General features: G+C 28.7%; 1 protein-coding gene and 1 non-coding gene across 2 annotated transcripts; both read left to right on the forward strand.

The window, feature by feature from the left end:
- Positions 1–19,592: 19,592 nt before the first annotated feature.
- On the forward strand, positions 19,593–21,683 carry LOC111294071 (small ribosomal subunit protein eS26y-like). The gene is made up of 5 exons (XM_022887237.2): positions 19,593–19,738; positions 19,841–19,933; positions 20,048–20,132; positions 20,221–20,354; positions 21,410–21,683. Exons 1-5 carry the CDS (start codon positions 19,736–19,738, stop codon positions 21,479–21,481), a joined length of 387 nt encoding a protein of 128 aa, XP_022742972.2. The 5' UTR covers positions 19,593–19,735; the 3' UTR covers positions 21,482–21,683.
- LOC149515038 (small nucleolar RNA snoR99) lies at positions 20,997–21,098 on the forward strand. The gene has a single exon (XR_016327921.1). It is a non-coding gene; the product is annotated as a small nucleolar RNA snoR99 (small nucleolar RNA).
- Positions 21,684–22,294: the final 611 nt, after the last annotated feature.

The raw sequence follows: 22,294 nt of genomic DNA on the forward strand, positions 1-22,294 counted from the left end.
TTATGCATTGGCTTGGATAGCTCGAAGGCTCTGATAATACATGCTTTATCATACCACTTAACTTATAGCAAAGTTGGATCTTATTAAATATATCTTTGAGAAGCCTTCATTGATAGGGAGAATAGCACGGTGACAAGTTATACTTTCAGAATATGATATTATTTATGTGACTCAAAAAGCTATAAAGAGAAGTGTAATAGCCGAGTTCCTTATCGATCGCGCTGCCAAAAATTATGAACCAATGAACTTAGATTTCCCTGATGAGGATGTGATGACTATTGAAGAAAATGAACCTATCGAAGAATCTTGGAGAATGTATTTTGATGGAGTTGTAAATGCGTTAGGCCATGGTGTTGGAGCAATCTTAATATCTCCTGATGGGCATTATTATCCCATCACGACCAAGTTGAATTTTAATTGTGCAAATAATGTGACTGAATATGAAGCCTGTGTTATGGGTTTGTAAGTGACGATTGAAAAGAAAATCAAAGTGTTGGATATGTTTGGAGATTCAATTTCTGTCATCTATCAATTGTGAGGAGAATGAGAAACGAAAGATTCCAAGTTGATACAGTACCATAAGTACATTTTTGAATTGGTTAAGCAATTTGAAGAAGTTCAGTTTAAGCATCTGCCTAAAGAAGAGAACCAAATTACTGATGCACTAGCTACTCTAGCTACAATGATTAAAATATATGTAAATACTGAAATCCAACCCATCAAGTTGGATGTGAAAAATGAACCAGCACATTGTTCAAGTGTTGAAAAAAAAGTCGATGGGAAGCCATGGTATCATAACATTATGTAATACATTAAAAGCCAGCAATACCCAAAACATGTAACAAAAAATGATAAGAGGACTATTAGAAGGTTGGCTATGAGTTTCTTTTTTAATGTAGATGTCCTCTATAAAAGGGATCGAGATCAAGTACTCTTAAAGTGTGTGAATGTAGCTAAAGCGAAGAGAATTACTAAAAAAATGCATGATGAAATTTATGGGGCACATGCAAATGGTCATATGATGGCTAGGAAAATTATAAAGGCTGGTTACTATTAGTTGACAATAGAGAGTGACTGTATTAATTATACTAAAAAATGCCATAAGTGTCAGATCTATGCTGACAAGATCCATGCTTCTCCAACAACATTGCATATTTTGGTTCCTCTATGGCCATTCTCTATGTAGGGCATAGATGTCATCGATCCCGTTACTCTAAAAGCTTCTAATGGGCATAGATTCATCTTTGTGATGATTGATTACTTTACCAAGTGGATAAAAGCTACATCATATGCTAGTGTGACTCGATCAGTGGTATGCAAGTTCATAAAAAAAGAGATAATATGTAGATATGGGCTTTCAGAGATAATTATTTTGGATAATACCAAAAATTTGAACAGTAAAATGATGAATGAAGTGTGCACTCAATTCAAGATCTATCATCGTAATTCGATACCATATCGCCCAAAGATGAATGGGGCAATGGAGGCTGCAAACAAGAATATCAAAAGAATCTTAGAAAAAATGACTGATACTTATAAAGATTGACATGAAAAGTTACCTTTTACTTTGTATACTTATAGAACTTTAGTCCGAACATCTATTGGGGCCACTCTATTCTCTTTGGTATATGGAATGAAAGCTGTGGTGCCAGTCGAAGTGAAAATTTCCTCGCTGAGAGTCCTGATAGAGGTAGAGTTAAAGGAAGCAGAATGGGTTCAAAATCATTACGAGCAGTTGAACCTCATTGAAGAGAAAAGACTTACAGCACTTTGTCATGGTCAATTATATCAAAAAAGGATGATGAGAGCATATTACAAGAAAATCCATCCCTATCGCTTTAAAGAAGGGGACTTAGTGCTGAAAAAGATCATTTCAAATCAACATGACAATTGAGGAAAATGGACACCAAATTGGAAAGGCCCGTACGTAGTGAAAAAGGTCTTTTCTGTTGGGGCATTAATTTTGGCAGAGATGGATAGAGGTGATTTACCTACTCCAATAAATTCAGATGCTGTAAAAAAAATTTTGCTTAAAAAAAATGATGACTTATCTAAGCTGAAAACCTGAAAAAGATGACTTGGATATGAAGGAGAAGCATCATCAAAAGAAGATCCTATAACACTAGGACAAGTGTAGTTTGACAAACTTTGAAGAATCAAGGAAATCATCTAATTTAGTTTTAGAAAAAGAATATGGGAATATTTTGCTCGTGATTATCTTGTGATCATTACTTGGGCACCTTTGTTTCAACTCAAACACTTTTGTTGCCATACACTTATTATTAGTCTAATGAAATATGCTATATTTCTTTTGAAAATAACACCTATCCATTCCTTTATTCTTATTTGATATTTTTGTTCACCGTACAAATAAAAGAAATGTGTGATTGCATTTTGTTTGTCTTGAACTTAAAATGATGAAAAAAAACACAAACATGAAAGATTTCAGCATTACCTTTTTTTAAAAAAGTTGACAAAGGCAAATGAAAAAGGATGAGAAAAGCATGACAAGACATTGATGTTGCACACTTTTGAAAAAGATAAATATTGTTAAGGAATAATACAATGGTCAAATGTTAAGAATAGATTGGTCATATGACAATTGGTGGAGAATTCTGATAAAAGAATCTAAAAAGTGAGAGATTTTGAAAACCTTTTTACTACAATGAATAATTTTGATTGCACTATATGTATTACATTTATAGCACTCAGTACATGCATCCATGAGCAATTATAATAAGGATAGAGACTTTCCATTTCTTAATAAAAAATAAGATTTTGATATTCGGATGAAGATAATAATCAAACAAAAGATTTCAAAAGAGAGAAATTTATTTGTTCAAGATGAGAGCTCAATTTTGAGAACAGATGAATTTTTAAAGTTGTTGAGCCTCTGCTGAGATGAGCTTTTTTAAGATGAAAATTTTTACAGTTGTTGAGCCTCTGCTGAGATGAACCTTTTCGAGATAAAATTTTAAGCCTCTACTAAGATGACCTTTTTAAAGATAAGAATTTTTAAAGTTGTTGAGCCTTTACTGAGATGAGCTTTTTTTAGATGAGATTTTTAAAGTTGTTGAGCCTCTTTTTAGAGGAATTTTTTCAAGATAAAATTTTAAAATTATTGAGCCTCTGCTGAAAAGAGTCTTTTTCATATTTTAAATTTTCAAAAGTGGTCAAACCTCAAGTGAGATAAGCATTTTCAATTTGACGCGAAAAACTTTCTGAGTAGTTTATGCTTAAAAAAAAGAAAAAAAAGAAAAAATCCCTTTGGATACCAGACAAAATTATTGTCTTTGTCTTTGCCTTATTCCTGATTCTCAGTAATGCATAAAGAAAGGCAACTGTAGCTACCAAATTTGTCCGAATTTTAATTAATAATTCTCTGGCTATCAGGTCGATACCCGAATTTAATTCAACTGGGCTTCAGGCCCGACTTCAATTCAATTAGGCTTCAGACCCAATTTCAATTCGACTTGGCCTAAAATTTGATTTCGATTGGGCCCGAAGCCCATTTTATTCTTTAAGCCCAGCATGCCTTTTATTTTCTTTGTTTTATTAAATTAAAAAATACAAAACGCAAAAAAATATTGATTTCGATTGGGCTCGAAGTCCATTTTGTTCTTTAAGCCCAGCCTGCCTTTTATTTTTTTTTGTTTTATTAAATTAAAAAATGCAAAATGCAAAAAAATACAAAAATATAAAATACAAAAAAATAGAAAAAACAAAAAGGGGGTAATGATGGTAATGGTGCCTTGCCCGGTACCATTGGCCACCACACCCTACCCTCTGATCACCCATACCTGTAAACCTTATCCACTTTATCTATACTCCTAACTGTCAAATAAGACAGAAGAAATAAAAAAGGTAAGGAGCTCACGCTTGCACCCCATGCCATGTCCTGTGCCACTCACTCAGGCACAGGGCACGATCGGAGCTTTATAAATAGAGCTCCTGGCAGAACCAAAAAGATAGGAGGAGGAGATCCTACCAAAAAAAAGAAAAGGAAAAGCTTTCTGCAAACAAAAACAAAAAAAAAATCAACACAGTCCTCCTCGCAATGAGGAATCTAAAACTGAGAGCTCCCTGTGAACAAAAAAAGAGAAAAAGTTAGTAAAAAAAATCAAAATTAGAAATAATAGAAAAAAAGGTTTAACTGAAACTTCAAAAATAGATCTAGGGTATTTAGGTTTCTTTTCAGTGGAAAGGAGGTTAAATCTGTATTCAAGGGATCAAGAGGAGCATTTTGGGAGATTTTTGAATTTTCTGACACCGACGACGACGACCGGAGCTCATTGGCGGTGAGGAACACAGTGGCCATCAAGGCGGACAGTCACCGCCCTAATTGGCTTGAAAAAGAAAAAAAAAAGGGAGAAAGGGGATTTTTTTTTTTAGAGAAGGAAAAATGACTAAAAAAAAATTTTGGGACTTTTTGTATAAACTGTCAAAACCAAAATGACGTTATTTCAATAAATATCCAAAATGACATCGTTTTAAGCACCCAGGATCAACGCGTCAACCCGTCGACTTGACCTGAGGTCTGCGCAACTGACGAAATGACCCATGTCTCCTTCAACCTCTAATCGATCCAACCGAATCGGCCTAGACCGAACCAGATCGTCCCCAAGCCAGATGTCCCCGAACCGTCAGATAGAACTAGACTGGATCGAGCCACCAATCCGACCGGACACATTGACTGGATTGTTGACCAACCTGGTTCAAGTAAAAAAAAATTTTTTTTAAATTTTTTGAATTTTTTTATATATTATTTTATTAATATTTATGCATATTAAAATATTTATATTTGTTAGATTAACTGATAAATATGTAGTTAAATTTTTTATAATTTTGTTAATTTTTAAAATAAAAAATAAACTTAATAATAATACAAAAATAATAAAAATGTAAGAAAAAATTTTTTTTATCCGACGATGAGATTCAAAGGTATTTCGAGTAGTGATACCTACAAAATCTATAAGTGAGAAGATTTTTTTTAAAATACTATCAGTGTATTGGAGTATTTATAAAAAGTTTTCAATACAATAAAATTTATCTTTTTGTTAATAAAAAATAAAAATTAATTTATAAAAAATAATAATAATATAAATGAAAAAAACATTTTATCCAATGATGGGACTCTAAAAATATTTCGAGTAGTAATGCTTTACGAAATTTCTATGTGAAAAGATTTATTTAAATATTATCAGTGTATTAGAATATTTATATAAAAACTTCAATATAATGAAAATTCCTTTTTCCTTCAAAAATTTAAATTAAAAAATTAATAAAACAATTAATAAAATTTTTAAAAGATAAAATGTGTGTATCAATATGGTAACATTCTGCATTGCATGCATGACAAATTTTTTTTATGAAAAATAAATTTGAGTCTCCAAAGATGAGATTTTAAGGTATTCCGAGAAGCGATGCCTAAGAAATCTTTAGATGAGAAAAAGTTCTTCTAATGTTACCAACGTACTGAAACATTTTAAAAATTATTTCAATAAAAATGTTCTAATTTATTTTTCTCGAATAAAAATGAAATAATAAATAAAAAATAAAAAAAATTTCTAATAAATAAAAAAAATCAAGAAATTTATTTTTCAAACACCGAAAATGGGACTATTTTTTATCAAAATTAAAGGATAACACGTAGTTAATTAGTACTATATTTAAATAGGTGCTATGGGAGTGTTAATCCTTCCCCACACGTAATTGATTCCTGAACTCAGACTATTACGCAAACCCTAAAATTATTCTTTTAATAAATTTTAATTAATTTTAAGATTTCATTAAAAGGATATGTTTTAATAGGTGACCAATCACACCTAACTAAAAAAGATTTGTGACGACTCCATTATCTTTTTATTTCGTTTTCAAATTCGTCGTACCGACACAAAATCGTTACGACAATTCATATATGAAATCTCATCTTCAATATAAATTCAAAGGTAAATATAATCACATAACTTAGTCTATAATTTGAAACACTCATAAAAAATTAAATTAATTAAATTTTAAAGATAAATAAATTAGCATATCTTTGAAGAAAAACAATACTAATTTATAGTCACGTTCAATAGTACAACCGTTTCTTATTGCATATAATTTCCATCAAACTTGTAATTTACATACGTAAAGTTAGATAAAAACTATACAAATATCAACTTAAATCACTTGATCAATTTGAAGATCAACCATAAAAATTTTGACTTTAAATAAAAAAAAGTAAAATTAATATAATCTCATATGTAAATACTAATTCATATGCAAATTAAAATGGTTAATACCAATTCATACTTCAACACAATCCAAAATTAAAACTTATACCAAGGCGACATTTCAAACACCGAACACAACCCCATTAAAATAGCAAATCTTATAATAATTCAAGAAATTCTAGTCTATTACCTTTCTTTTTAATATATATATGATCTAAACCACTTTCATCCATAAAATTTAAATTTGATGATATTCTTATTATTAATGGCAAAATATTAAACCTATTGGCAATTCATTACATTCTTATTAACAATAGAAAGATATTAGAATTCGCGGAAAGATTGCAATGAAAATATAAATAATATAATCAATGAATTTAAAATTTATAAAAATTTCATAATAACAATTATGATAGCAATTTCAAAAAGGAAGAATTAGTAAACCAAAATATAAATAATAAAGTTATGAAAAAATCCATAAACCAAGATAAAAAGATAAAAGTGCAAATGAACTTAGCATCTTATTGAACACCCATACAACAAACTTCAAACTTTTAAACATGATAACCTTACAATAACAATTAAATGATTAGAAACCATTAAAAACAATTAGGTTATAAATTAAGTAACGATAAAATAACATCCATAAAAGAAATACAAATAACATCAAATTTTATTATTTTAATAATAACAATTTGATTCTTTCTAATAATTAATAACAAACATCACTATAAGTTTTGATTATAATCCTTGCTTTTAATTTTTTTTCTTTTATATAGATAAATTTATAAAAGCAACCATTATAAAGCTATAAATTAGATAGTATGAATAAACTTAAAGTATCCTAAACACCATTAAAGCATATAATCTATTTTGTAATAAAAGAATTTCTACCATATAAAGTAGGAAGAAATACATTTTAAATATAGTTAAAAAAAATAATTATTTTTAAACAAGATAGCAAAATCTTTTCAAATTAGCTCGAAACTAAGAAAGCCAAATAAGAATACTATAAAATAATCATGAAACTGAAAAAACTAACATATTATAATTCACAAATAAAAATTAATAAACAATATAATAATCAATAATAAAAAATATAATAAAAGATTTAGAAATTAAAATGAAAACGAAATAATATCAATATCTAATATTATGATAAAAGAAGAGATCAATAAAAAGAAAAAAAAATTAATAAGGGAAATAATAGTAGAAGAATCAACAATAGATACTAGTTTTGGCATGATTGTGCTTTGTGATAAAAGAGCTAAAAGCACTTAATGTCTCATCCATTAGGTAATGTTACATTCAATAATTAAATATAGACAAAAAATTAAGTAATATAATATATCGACCTTTAATGAGTAAGCACTTTATAATATTGAACCTATAAATGGTGGTCCAGTTTTGTTGTGAATTGTGATCAACCTTTAATCAAGTTTATTGAAATTTAAATCAATCGTGTGACCAACCTTGAATAAAATATATCGGAATTAAAAAAAAAAAAAAGAAAGATTAAGCATATAATGAGACAAGTGTGGTCCATTCACATACCTAATCCTCAATTACTAAAAGTACTTTAAAACATAATCCATCACTTAAATAAAGGAAAAAAAATTGTTGATTGCTAATTTAGTACTTAGCCGTAAGCAATTTTCTTCTTTGTCCTATAGAAGAAAGAATGAAGCATAAGGAAAGCAAACATTTTTAGGAGCTTTGATCATATACCTTACTTCTAGATTTTTGTTGTTTATATAAATAAATTTATATAGAAAGCCATGGTAAAGCCATCAATTAAGCACTGTGAATAAACATAAAATAAGTACCCTAAAACCATTTCAGGGATATAATCTATTTTGTCATTAAATAAGATATGATAAGATGATATTCTGAATAACATTAGATTAAATAATATCATTTTATTTTGTATTTTATGTATGCAATAATTAAAATAAAATAATTTATTTATTGATCAAAATTATTTTTTCTCTAAGTTTATACAATTTAAATTATTGATATAAATTTTTAAGATATAATATAATATGTAAGTTTAATATCATAGATTAAAAATAATTTTCTTCACTTTGGGATGATTAAATCATCTTAAACCAAGATGATGATAATCATCTTTGTAATCATATCTCTTTCAATTATATACAAACTAAATATAATATAAAATAATTATCATGTTATCCTATGTATAATTCTATACATCAAAATGACCTTAATCCATTATTTAATAAATAAAAAAAATTGAACTCGTCATTATCCAATAATCCAAATAATAATTTTTTGCGTTGAAATTAGCACCACCTTCTTTCACACTTGCTCTAATTTCAATAGGCTAGAGAAGTTCATTTATCTCTTACAATCATGTAAGACCTTAAAACATCTCTTCCAAATCCAAAGTCAAGTTTTAACTCATGGCGTTGACCAAAAACAATACATTTCTCCAAAATTTACGATGGCGTGTGTCCAATTGAAGTAAATTGGTATTGCACAGAAAGTGTTTGATAAAAATCGTGAACTAAATATAGATCGAGTGATCGGCAAAGAGATCGACACATAACTCTTGTGACCCCATCTAGAGTGACTACAACTATCCAATCCTACCAAGGGCAAGTTGTGCCGATGAGAAAGCCAAATTGCCCTCTTTAATTGCTATCTCTCTTCTCTTCTCCCTCCTCACCAGTCATTATCCTTTAACTTTTTCTGTTTCATCTCTTTCCTCTTTTTTTGTTTTTTTTCTCTTCATCTGCAATCTTTCTCCTGATTCTCCTTCTCTATTTTTTTACAATTATGCTTTTAATTTTATAAAAGAAATCCAATGTTAGCCAAAAGATCAAATAGAGGAAGACAGAGTGAAGCCAGGAAAAGAAAAAGAGATGGCAGTAAAATACAAAATTAATCTCAAATCATTTTTAAAATCAAAACTGATTTGGCTCTAAATTGAAATAAGGAGATAGCTTTAATTGTATGTATAGATATATATACTTGCAGTTTTAAGGGTAAAAGCAAGGAGAAAACTATTTTTAATTTAGACTTGTTTGATTTTTGCTTTTATTATATAAATTATCTTTTGAAAATAAATAAAAATATCAATAATTGAAGATTGAAGAAAAAGAAAATTGTTGATATATTATTTACACTAGACATTCTTCTAGAAATCTTATTTATTGTTTTTTTGTTTCATTCTTGCCATTAATGGTTTGAAAAACAAAGAAAGAAAGAGTGCACACATTTGATAATTTACTCTTCATTACCAACTATGCTTGTTTTACTTAATTCACACTTATTATATGTATGTATTAATGTGTATGCATGTTTCATGATTCCCGTCCGAGTCCAAGCCCATGTGAGTTGTGTGTGAGTCTCAACTAGTGACACATGCGTATATGTTAGTGTAGATCATATATGTAAATTAGTGACAGTAATCAATTTTTTTAGGGTTCATTTGGATTAGGGGTGAGATTATTTTTGATAAAATTAAAATGACGGTAGAAGTAAGATTAGTTAATGTAGTGAAGAGATGAAAATAAGTGGTGTGACATGTATTTAGATAAAAAATAATGATAGTGGTGAGATTAAGTGTAGTGAAAAAAGAAAATGTTATTAAAGACATTAGATTAAATTTTAAATATAATAAATTTATTTAATATTTATGATGATAAAAAATAATTTAAAATTATTAAAATTATTTTTATAGTAATACTTTTGTTACAAATAATTGAATGGATATCATGTAAATAAACTAATGATAGGGTTTTAAAATTAAAGGTATTTTAAGAAACACTAATCAAAAGGATAAAAGTGTTCAAATTAGGGCCATGTAGTACACTGGATCCTTTTCTCTCCATTAAGTTTTTAAGTTCTTCGATGCAGTTAAATGATTCAATCGCACCATTTTCATGTTACCCAAACATTGATTATGGTGAGATTACTTTAAAAATGGAGCTGAAACGCACTGAACTGAATGTTCAATTAAGAATATTAATGGATGATTAGAGTATTCTTTTATCTTTATTTTAAAATTTTTATATTACATCTATCATCGTATTCATATTTAGGGGTGTGCAATCGGTTAGTTTGGTTAATTCGGTCTGAAAAAATCAATGACCGAATTAATCAATTTTTATTTTATCAGTAACCGAATCGACCAACAAAATTTTAACTAACCGATTTAACCGAACCGATCAAAAATCGGTTCGATTCGATTAATTTGGTTAAATAACTGAATTTTTCATCATTTTTTCTCTTATTTTGAATAATTATTTAATTACAAATTCAATCTAATAAAACTCAAATTCACACACCATTCAAACTAAATCACTAAAGAATTTAATAATTTCTACAATATTTTACAAGAAAAAAAACAAATAAATACTCATTTAAACTTATTTAATCAAAATAAATTAAACAATAAGTTTTAAAAAGTATTACTCTAACATATATCAAATAACCAACAAAGTCATCCATACATAATAATTGTCATTTCAACACATAAACAAGTTTTCAAGAGTCAACATGTCAACTTTAAAAAGCAAATCAAGCAAATATGCATCTCATAACTTTGGTGCAAAACATAAAAGACATTTTAAGTTGACAAATTGAGCTAACAACTCATACAAAACATAAAACAAGCTAAGAACACTCCGAGTTGACAAATGGATATAAAAGTTCATAAAAAAACATAAAACAAGCTAATTAAAGGACATTCCAAGTTCTAACAGCATTCTTCATACATGAACCCCATAACTTTGGTGCACATCCTTCATTTTTTCCTAAAATGTTAAAGAGATTAAAACCTTAATTAGTTGTCAATGAATACAATAAATATTTTTTAAATATAAATATTCATAGAAATTAATAATGAAATTACCTTAAAAGGTCCATGCACCTTTGTTTTAATCAATTACTGGATCTAAGGCAAATTTTGACAAATATAAAAATATATAAACAAAAAATAACAAAAATAAGCTTTAAACAAATAAAAAAATAAAAAATAATAATCCTTAAAAAATAAATGATGGTATAAATAAAATATTACCTAAATCCATTTTGTCAAGCTATATCAAATCATCTTCAGGTTGAAATGAATCAAGATTAGAAGATCTACGTAACCAATCTTGAGCACAAATAAAGGCTTGCACAATTTTAGGAGTTAAAGAGCTCCTATATGCATCAAACACACGATCACCAGTGCTAAAAGCAGATTCGAAAGTAACTGTGGATATAAGAATTGCTAATACATCATGAGTTAGATGGGAAAGGATAGGAAACCTATGGCTATTAAGTTTCCACCAAGTTAAAACATCAAAGTCATCACTATCATCATCATCAAGCTCCTCACTTAAATATTTAGCCAATTCTGATTTATGTTCATCTTTGCCATGTTCAATCCTATACCTCTTGTACTTGGACTTAAAGCTTTCTTTCTTTTCTGTCGTTCCATTTCCACTTTCATCCTCGGTGGGCTGTGACATTTGGCTCACTTGACTACTTTCACCAACTTGCTCAGACTAAGGTTCTAACATTCTTTTGTATTCATTAAATAAGTCTTCTATTGCTTGTTGTACTTTTTTAATCATCAATGAAGCTTCATTAGAAGAATACATTTTCATGAAACAATATTCAATAAAAAAAAAACTTTTTTGAAGGATCAAAAAGAGAAGCAATATAAACCAACATATTCGTCTTCTCTATATTTCCTCAATACTTATCATATTTATCCTTCATTCTCTTTGCCATTGCATTCAACTAAACATCAGGATTTAATTGCCATTCTCGTAAAGTGGAATAAACATCACATATATTATCAAAAAAAGTATTAGATGTCACGTAAGAAGTACCTAAAACTTTTACGGTGAGATCATAAAATTGTTGCAAGAAAAGGTAAAACTTCCTAACAATTGCCCAATCATTTTGATCAGGTACCCCATCTCTCATCAAATGCTCACCTCTATAATAAAGATCAACATCATCAAATACATTAAATGCCCTTTCAAACTTTTGAGCTGCATCCAACATCAAATAAGAAGAATTCCATCTAGTGCTAACATCCAAACACAATAAACTTTTACTTTGAATATGTTCATTTACAATACACTTTTTAAACTTAGCTAACCTGAAAGGTGATTGTCTCACATATCTTATTACCCCTCTAACACGAGCAATTGTTTCATTCATTTCCTTCAATCCATCACAAACAATAAGATTAACAATATGTGCAATGCATCTCAAATAAAGATATTTGTCTCCCAAAATACTAGTTCCAACATTGTTAAATTTTTTCCTCAAATATGCAATTGCAACATCATTAGAACTAGCATTATCAACTGTAACAGTAAAAATCTTATCAATCCCTAATCACGCAAACATTTTTCAACTGCCTTACTAATAGCTTCACCTTTGTGACTAGAAATGGGATAAAAATTTAATATCTTTTTGTTTAGTTTCCAATCTTTGTCTATGAAGTGAATCGTAAGACACATATAATTGACCATTTGCAATGAGGTCCATGTGTCAGTGGTAAGAGATACTCTTGTAAAAGATGATTTCATGAATTGCTTCAAATGAGTCTTTTCATCAATATAAAGCTGATAGCAATCCCTAGCAACTGTCCATCATGATGGTACACAAAATCTAGGACATGCAACTGACATGCAATGCCTAAATCCTTCCGACTCTACAAATCTAAGTGGCAACTCATTTAGAATGATCATTTTAGCTACAGCTTTTCTAACAACATCTTGATTAAATTTCCAAGTGCCTAAAGATTTCACTCCTCTTAACGGCAACACCAATTCTATTTAAGTACCATCATCCCCATTAACACGAGGAAGCTTTCTACAAGAATTCATGTGATTCTTTAAAGCGGTGGTTCCATTCTTTTTAGGATTAGCAAAAAATTCTCTGTCACAATAATTACACATAGCTTTACGATTACCTTCCTCATTAACAAATTTAGTAAAGTGGTCCAATACCTCTGACCATGGCTTAGATGCTCATCTCATCACTTTGGAATTTACAGTTTCACTTTGAAATTTACAGTTTCACTTTTTGTTTCCTCATCATATGCAGGAAGTTGAGAGGCCAATTGTGTTTGATTAGGTGTAGAATCCAAAATCATATCATTCACTTCATTTGACATCTTCAAAAAAAAAAAAACAAGTGATCAAATTATATCCAAACAATAAAAAATAAATAATTAAATTATATTAAAATAATAAATAAAAATAAAATTATATTCAAATAATGAAAAAATAATAAAGTAATAGTCACACAATTATTGAACACATTGGATATTCAAATAATGAAATAGTTTGTTAATCAAACTATATATTAGTTGCTTATTTTATCAACAAACAATGTAAGTGTCTAGCATTCTAACTCCCTTACTCCATCAAGTAAGTACTTTCATTCCTTTAGAAAAAAAAAAGTCTGCTATAAAAAAACAATCGTCTTCTGTGATGTTAAGGAGAAATTGTCTGCTCACTTACGATAATAGGGCATCCTCTGGCTCTTTTCCATTCGTTGATTTTTATCTTTCGCTCGTGAGTTGTGGGACCATCTTCAAATCGTTTTAATCCACATCATTACCATGTTGCCATACCAATATTTTTTTAACATTGAACAGAACACTTCTTCTTCGACTTCAATGTAAAAGCTTTACTCTTAAAAAATGAATCAAGATGCAAGCAAAAAGCATTACAGTTACCTAGCTTAGCTTGAAAAAGATCACTTGAAGGACATGCCTTTGTATTAAGCAAAGAAAGAGTTTGGAATACCAATAAGTCATCAGCTTATTTTACGAAAAAATTTGGCTAGTAAAATCATTTCTATTGGTCCAAGAAAGGAAGGAGTTCATTCATCCTTTCACAAGGGGATTCGTAAAGTAGAAGTCATTAACCCGAAGAGTGAAGTTAATAACATTTACATCTACAATCGATTATTAGATCCATTGCCTTCTTTTGTTTGTGAATCTTCTCGTCCTCCTATGGCTTAGAGAGGGTCCCCAATCCTAGCCTTCCCCTTAGACTTTCGATCTTCTTTGTTTTTTTAATGGGCTAAGTTGGGGGAAAGAAAGAATCAACCACTCTCTTTGGATTTGCCCAAGATTTTTGGAATTCATTTATTTCTCTCAGGAGTGGCTTGATTTAGCTTTGGTGCATTTCATGTAACAAGATTGTATGGTCTTGGAATATGGGTGTTCGACCCTTATGCTCTATAAAAAAAGAAAGTCACGTTTATGGCCCTTCATATAGATACCAAAACCCCAGCAATTTCAGGGTTCGCTAGACCCGTGTACCGAACAAAGATGTAGAAGATGTGGTAGTTATGTTTAAATCTATGACAGCATTACAGGTAACAAAACTACGAGCTAAGGCATAAAAATAGTACTAACAGGAGCGAAGCAAGCTGAAACTAGCAGAAACTGTTATTGAAAATCTTGCTCTTTCATTTTTATAAGTTAAAGCGCTTTCCTCGACCAAAATGAGTATTTTCACAGCTCGCTACAGATACTGTAAATCCAGCGTGAGGCGTGGAAGGTTTTGATCCTTTTGTTCCAGAACCTAGTCAATCAACTAGAGGAGTAAACAAGCCACTGAAAGTCCTAGACCTATTCCTTTCGGGCTAGAGATAGGGTCCATTTATCGACTCACTCTAAATAACAAAAGGTATTGAAAAATACCAGCAAAAACATTACCGTGGGCACACCCTGAGGCTGAGGTTTGGCCGTTTGGGTTATGCTTTAGCTTAAAACATGTAGGAAGAATACAACTCTAAACATCACGTTAAAAGAAAAAATAAAGGTTATTAAGATTTAAGAACTTACGATGGTGTCTTGGGCAGATTGATCTTTACAACTGTCTGATCTTGTGTAGCAAATTAGAGGGAGCAAGAGATTAAGAGGTAAGTAGCCAAGCAAGAGAGTAAGAGGGAGGTAAAGATGCAAGAGATTGAAGGAGACAAACTGCAAAGGGCAGAGGCACGGTAAGATGCAACAGAGAGGGAGCAAAGAGCAGAAAGGAGAAACGGCATGGGTGGATGAATTAAAAAAGGTAAGTTTAATTTAGGGTTTTTTTAGGAAAATTTACATATCTACCCTTAGTTATTATAAGATCAGTTAATTCGGTTAATTCGGTTATCAATTTTAAAAATCGATAATCGATCGATTTAACTAATTTAACCGATCTTAAAATCGATTACAATCGAAAACCAATTAAACTAAACCGAAATGACCATATTTCATAATTTCAATCGATTAAATCGGTTAGAATCGATTTATGCTCACCCTTATTCATACTTCATACTAATTTCAAATTTATTCTCATCTTCATACATATCTAATGGCTATGAATAATCTCTATATTTGATAAAAAATTTAAAATCATATCTATTTCTATTCTCAAAATATAATACCCATCTTTTTATTTGGATAAAAAATATTTCTTTCATTAGGTATAAATAAAATTGATATCTTTATATTAACCGAAATCCAAATAGGATATAAAACAATAATTTATAGTAAATTATTTCACTAATCATTAACGTTTTTGTATTATTTTATTTTCATATGATGTATTTTAAATTTTATTTTAAATTCATATATTAATTAATATTTCTTTAAAAATTGGATAGATAATAGATTGGATAAAAATTTAGTCACATGATGCTTTGGTAGACATACATAGAAAAGATAGTCCAACTTCAATTCGATGGATTTTAATTCGATCCAATATCTTAGGGTTGATTTTTTTTTTTTGAAAAATTGAATATCGAGTCGAGTCAAATCAAGTAATAGTAAAAAAAATTGAGGTTGAGTCGGGGTCGGATTTTAGGTAAATTTGACCCGATATATATAATTATTTTTTAATTAATTAATTAATTTTATATTTATATTAAAAAATAATATTTTATATTTAAAAAATAATATTTTATTAATTTTCGATTGAGTCGGATTGTATATAATTTTATATAATATCGACTAAGGTCAAGTTTGAGTGTGAAAAAATAAAAAAAAAATTATTGAATTCGAATTTTATATATATAAAGTTTGGCCAGATTCGAAGTGAGTAAAAATTCATCTCGACTTAATCTGTTATCATTTTTAGACATACATGTGATAAATTTTGTCAAGATTTTATGATAGATGATTGATTTTTAAAATAACTTCAAGTTGTGGATAAAATTAAAATTTAAATAGTTGTTAAAAGACATAAAGGTCAAAAAAATCGTCAAAACAATGATTCAATAATAATTAAAATTTTTAACATTTTATTACAATTAATTAAATTTTTTATTTTTTATTTTGAATTAAGTAAATCCTAATTTGGATGGAAACTAAACTGTTGTTAACTTAATTGACATCTGGACATTAAATTGTGTCACGTGACATGGCAAAAAATTTACCATGGCATTTGTTTATTTGAGCAAAGAAAAAATAAAATAAAATGAAAAAATATTTATGTTAAAATTATGAAAATTTCGAAACCACGTATTAGACAATAAAAATTGAAAATTCTCTCCGCTTCTTCATTTATAATTATATCCTTTCTTTTCTCTCTAAGTTACTCTCTCATTCTCTCAACCCCAAACAGTCATCAACCCTCCGTAAACCCACAAACTGACGGTTTTTCGTTGTCCTCTGTCGCTGATGGTCATGCAACAGTGTCCGGTTCTTTCAAAGTACAGTCAAAGATTCGTCTCTTTCTCCTCTTTCCACTTGCCCCGATGGATTTCTCAAAAGCACCCCGTAATTGTCTAGATCTAAGCTTAAAGTCGCGGCGTCTAGAACCAAAATACCCCTCCATCATCTCGCCAAAAGTCTCCATCTTTTAATATGTTGTTCTTCTCCCCAAAGCCTTCCTTTCCTTGGAAAACCAAGTCTCGAAATCTCATAGAGCAAGCCTAATTGAAACCGTAACGAAACCGTCTTTTCTCTCTATTCCTTTTTTTTTTTTTGGTTTTTGGGTGTTTTATGTTACTTCATGACGGATGATACTGGATTGTATGTTCTTGGCTTGTGGTGGTTGTTTTTCTGTGTTAGATTTTTTACTAGGTGGCCATGTTCCTTTTATGATGTGAATTCTTAAATTTAAATCCTGTCTAGAAAGGATTTCATTAGCATTTTTCCATAAATCATCTCTCTTTTAAATTCCAGTTCAATAAGTTACAATTTCTTGACCTCTTGAAAGTCCGTCGATAGGTTAATGTGATGGAATTATGTTCAAGTTATAATGAGATAAAATAATTTGGTATTATAAATAATATTAAATTAAATAATATTTTTTTTTATATTTGATTATATAAAAATTAAAACGAGATAATTTATTTATTTATTAAAATTATTTATTAAAAATTTATATAATTTAAATTATTAATATAATTTTTAAAAATATAATTAAATATATAAATTAAATTTTTTGAATTAAAAATAATTATTTTTATTTGAAAAAGATTAAATAAATTTTTACTAAAAGAATATTAAATTTTTTATAATTTTTATTTTATTTTTTAAATATAAATTAAATATAATATATGATGATTATTATTTTATTATATCAATAATTTTATACATTAAATATGACTCCATGTATTCGAACACCTTATCGGTTCTTTCCAATTACTTTTGCTTCAGAGATTTGGCCAGAATTTAAGCAAGTGCTATTAGGTTTTTTAAATCAGCTTGAGATACATTTTGGTTCTCCATCAGATAATTGGGGCTTTTTGTTTTCTAAATTGATGTTAACTTTCGAGGGATGCAGATGAATTTTAGTGATTTATTTTTTTATTTTGAACCAATAAAATAATGCCATGTGGGAGAATAATCCTGCCAAAGTCGTCATGTGCCACAGTGGAATTTTTTTGCCACCTCACATGAGACGTGTTAAAATAAATCCACATGTTCATTAATTTAACGGCAGTCACTGTCACATGTTCAGAGTGCTTATTTTTCGAGTTCAATTTATCTAAAATAAAAAATTAAAGATATGATTAATTACAATACAACATTATGTATTTAGATAATTATTGAATTATTATTAAATTTTTTTTTACTCTTTCACTTTGATAAAAATGAAAGTGAAAAAATTACAAGTCAATGATAAAATTTACTTAATAATTTAATTTTTATTTTTATATAAATATATATTTTTGCTATGGAGTCAATTAAAAATAATTCAAAATTTACATTTAATTCTGTGTTGTGTGTGATTTTTTTTAACAAAAGAGGAGCAGTTTGAGATTATACATTACTTAACTCGTAGACAGCACATCTATCTTATTTAAAAGAATTGAGGAAAAATTTCTCATTATTTGAAATTGGATTTTGATGAAAAGTAAGCTCCAAAAATTAATTCTAATTAAACTGAAATACTCTTGGTCAAAAAATAAAACCGTAAATAATTCAAAATTTTGAGGTACAATTGAAAACATAAAAAGTATTGTAAACGAAAATGTGAGGTTTCAAATGCAATTTACGTTTTTGCTCTGTACACTACATTTTTTTTTTAAATTTGTAAATAAAATTACTAAAATACTTATCTTATAAATTTTATAATTTTCGAATATCTATTTTTTAAAAATTATAATACATCTCAGAAAATGCAATTCCAAGAATTCAATGTTGAAATTGAAATTTTATGAAAAATTATGAAAAAGAAAATTTTATTAAAATTATTTGTAAATAAGTGTAATGAAAAAAATATTATTAAAAAATCATAAATTTTAAAATTAATAAAAAAATTCTTTTATTATTTTCATCTTAAAAAAAAAATAATATTTATAATATCTTTTTATTCATAAACATGTAATGTTGGCCAAGAAAATCTTCAATTTTGAATTAATTCTAATTCTTCCAACATGTTTTTTATGGGTTCTCAATTTTATATGAGATCGAGGATATGACAATAGTGATTTTGTAACATTTTGACAAATTTATGTAATATTGCTTATACAATTTTAAGGAATTTTAACTTTTATATATTGATTAGATTTGATAATCTTTTTATCATCTTAGGTAACAATAAAAAATAAAATATTTAATTAAAACCTTATAAGTTTTATTTTTCTTTAAAATTAAAATAGTAAAAGTAATTTTTATTAATTTTAAAATTTATGATTTTTTAATCATACCTTTCTATTATATTAATTTATAAATGATTTTAATAATTTTTTTTGTAAGTTTTCATTAATTTTCACTTTTTCATTTTTAAAACTATATTTTCAAAAAATGTTATGATTTTTTAAAAATATATTTTCAATTATAATTTTTTGAACACGACGAATATTTAAAATTTTGTAATAACTGTATTTAAGTAATTTTATTTGAAAAAATTATAAAGTGTATTTAAAACTTTCTATTGAAAATTTAGGGTTTCAGTAGACACATTCCCCCAAAGATAAAAGCACTTTTTTTTAATCCAAAAACCTACACTTCCTCATACAAGCGAAAACCCTAGTTATTAGTCGGCAGAAGCAGAGAGCCTCCAAAATCCACACTTTTTTCCCAAACCATGGTCAGATCTTCGTTTCAACTCTTTATTGCATATGGCTCCTTATCAAAACTTAATCTTTTTCACAAATTTGATCACTCTGAATGGATCTTTATCGTTTTGTAGACTTTCAAGCGTAGGAATGGTGGCCGCAACAAGCATGGCCGTGGCCATGTCAAGTTCATTCGCTGCTCTAACTGTGGCAAATGCTGTCCCAAGGTAGTTTTCATCTGTTTTTCTGACTGGGTCTAGGGGTTTTTTTCTTTGTTTTTAATTTATGTTGAAGGATTTTTTCTTTTTTCATTTGGTTTTTCTTTGTTTGGGATATAATAGGATAAGTCAATCAAGAGGTTTCTTGTGAGGAACATTGTGGAGCAAGCCGCTGTAAGGGATGTCCAGGAAGCCTGCGTCTATGACAGTAATTTTCATTTAATTTCTCAGTTATATACGAACTTTCTCGTTCTAGTGCTTATATTTGGATTTATTGTTTGGTTAATGATGTTTAGCATACACTCTGCCTAAGCTCTACGTGAAAATGCAATACTGTGTTTCATGCGCGATCCACTCGCACGTTGTGAGGGTCCGATCCCGCACTGACAGGAGGAACCGTGACCCACCCCAGCGCTTCATCAGACGCAGGGTACTTTTTTTTATAATGCTTGATTTGATGCTTCTCATGTGTTGCTAAGAAGTATTTCAATGATCTATATTGTGATGTGAATGAAGTGTGATTCTTCTTGCCTTGCTTTGATTGTTTATCATTTTCTTTTATATCATGGTTTTATTATGATAAAAGTTTTGAAAACGTCTCTGTTTATTATGGCTTTATTATCATTTTCTTGTATATCATGTTTTTGTTATCACCTATTGTAGGGTTGTGAATGGAATTTGAGGTATTGAACACCTTTGTCAATTTTGTGACCTGACCGTCATTAGAGTTGTTCTTTTCTTACTATATTATGTAGAATGATAGAAGGGTATTTTGGCAATTCTGAAGAGACTGCACATATGCCCCCCTAAGCATGAACTAATCCCAAATACCCAATAGCTATCTGAATCACTTTTTCTTCTGCCTTTTATTGTGGCCTATTGATCGTTATGGGATAGAAAATGCTTTGAATCTAGTATAACTGATACATGGAAGTCATCCATAAGATTAGTAGAATTTTGGCAGCATTTTGCTGATTGTGATTCATGACTGTCATTAGAAGGATTCTCTCTACAATGTTATGTAGGATGCAATTCTTTAGGGACGTGTCCGCCCCTTCTGCAGAATTTTTTAGTGCTTTAGGGATGAACAAACCCTCATACTCATTATCCATCTAAATCACTTTTTCAGTGGCCTTTTTTGGTGGCTTATTGATCATCATGGGATGTAAAATGCCTTAGAACTATAAGTGATATATGGAGGTCATCCAGAGAGATATTAAAATTTAGCTACACCTGAAACTTAGAGACTCCTACTTTTCAGATTGTGACTGTGGGAATATACGTGCAATTGCATTTTTTTTTTTTTCTCTTTATGTTGTAGCAATGAATTCATGAATCAAACAGAAATAGTTGTTATTGTTCTATCGGCTTAGGTTTCTGAGAGGTTAGCATCTGTGATAGTCATTGCCTCTTCTGTGTTTATGGTTTTGTATTCATTTTTCTTAAATTTTTTCTCACGTACAGAAGCTTCATTAATTCTTTCAGGATGATATGCCAAAGCCTGGTCAACCAGGTCAAGCTGCACGTCCAGGTGTTGCCAATCCTCCTCGTGCTTAAGGCCCTTGAAGTTTAAGATGAATTTCTATTTTTTATTTTGCTTTAAAATGGCTGCATGAAGGCTTTGATTGGTTAAAGTTTAATAGGCATTTGACACTTTTTTGTTAATTTGGAAGCTATGAATGGTTGAGAATACTAGTTGGATTCTCATAATTTATATTTAGTTGCTTATGGTTATCCAAATCACTTGCGGTTTGAGACATTGCTTATTATTTTACATAAAACTGTTTTTCCAATGAAGTGTGGGTCGGTCACAGTCCCTTGTGTGAAAATATTTTGATATAGAAGTAAAGATTCACTTACATTAATTATAGTGATGCAACTGTTACATTTTTTTAGACTTTTAAATTAAAATTAAATTCATAATTTATTTAAATCATAATAATATTTTTAAATTTTATAATTTTGATCTATTAATCTAAAAGATGTATACCAGTAATATTAGTGCAAGTAAATCTCTTTCTATATCTATGGAGAGAAAAGTAAAGATTTATACTAATATAAGTATTATGTATTTTCTTTACTCTTAGATCAAAATTAAATTTATAATATTTTTATTTAGTTATTTTGATCCAATAGTAAAAAATATATGTTAACATTTATATTAGTACAAGTGGATATCTCTTCATATGTATGTATGTATATATATATATGTATATATATATATATATATATATATAGAGAGAGAGAGAGAGAGAGGATAATCTACATCAATGTAAAATTTTTTAATTATATATATTTTTCTAATCATTGATTTAATCAAAAAATTTTTAATCATTGATTTAAATGATTTAAAAGATAAGATTAAATTAT

The sequence above is a fragment of the Durio zibethinus genome, chromosome 14 (assembly GCF_047325235.1).
Source record: "Durio zibethinus cultivar Kanyao isolate XHJ-2024 chromosome 14, ASM4732523v1, whole genome shotgun sequence".
Classification (NCBI taxonomy): domain Eukaryota; kingdom Viridiplantae; phylum Streptophyta; class Magnoliopsida; order Malvales; family Malvaceae; genus Durio; species Durio zibethinus.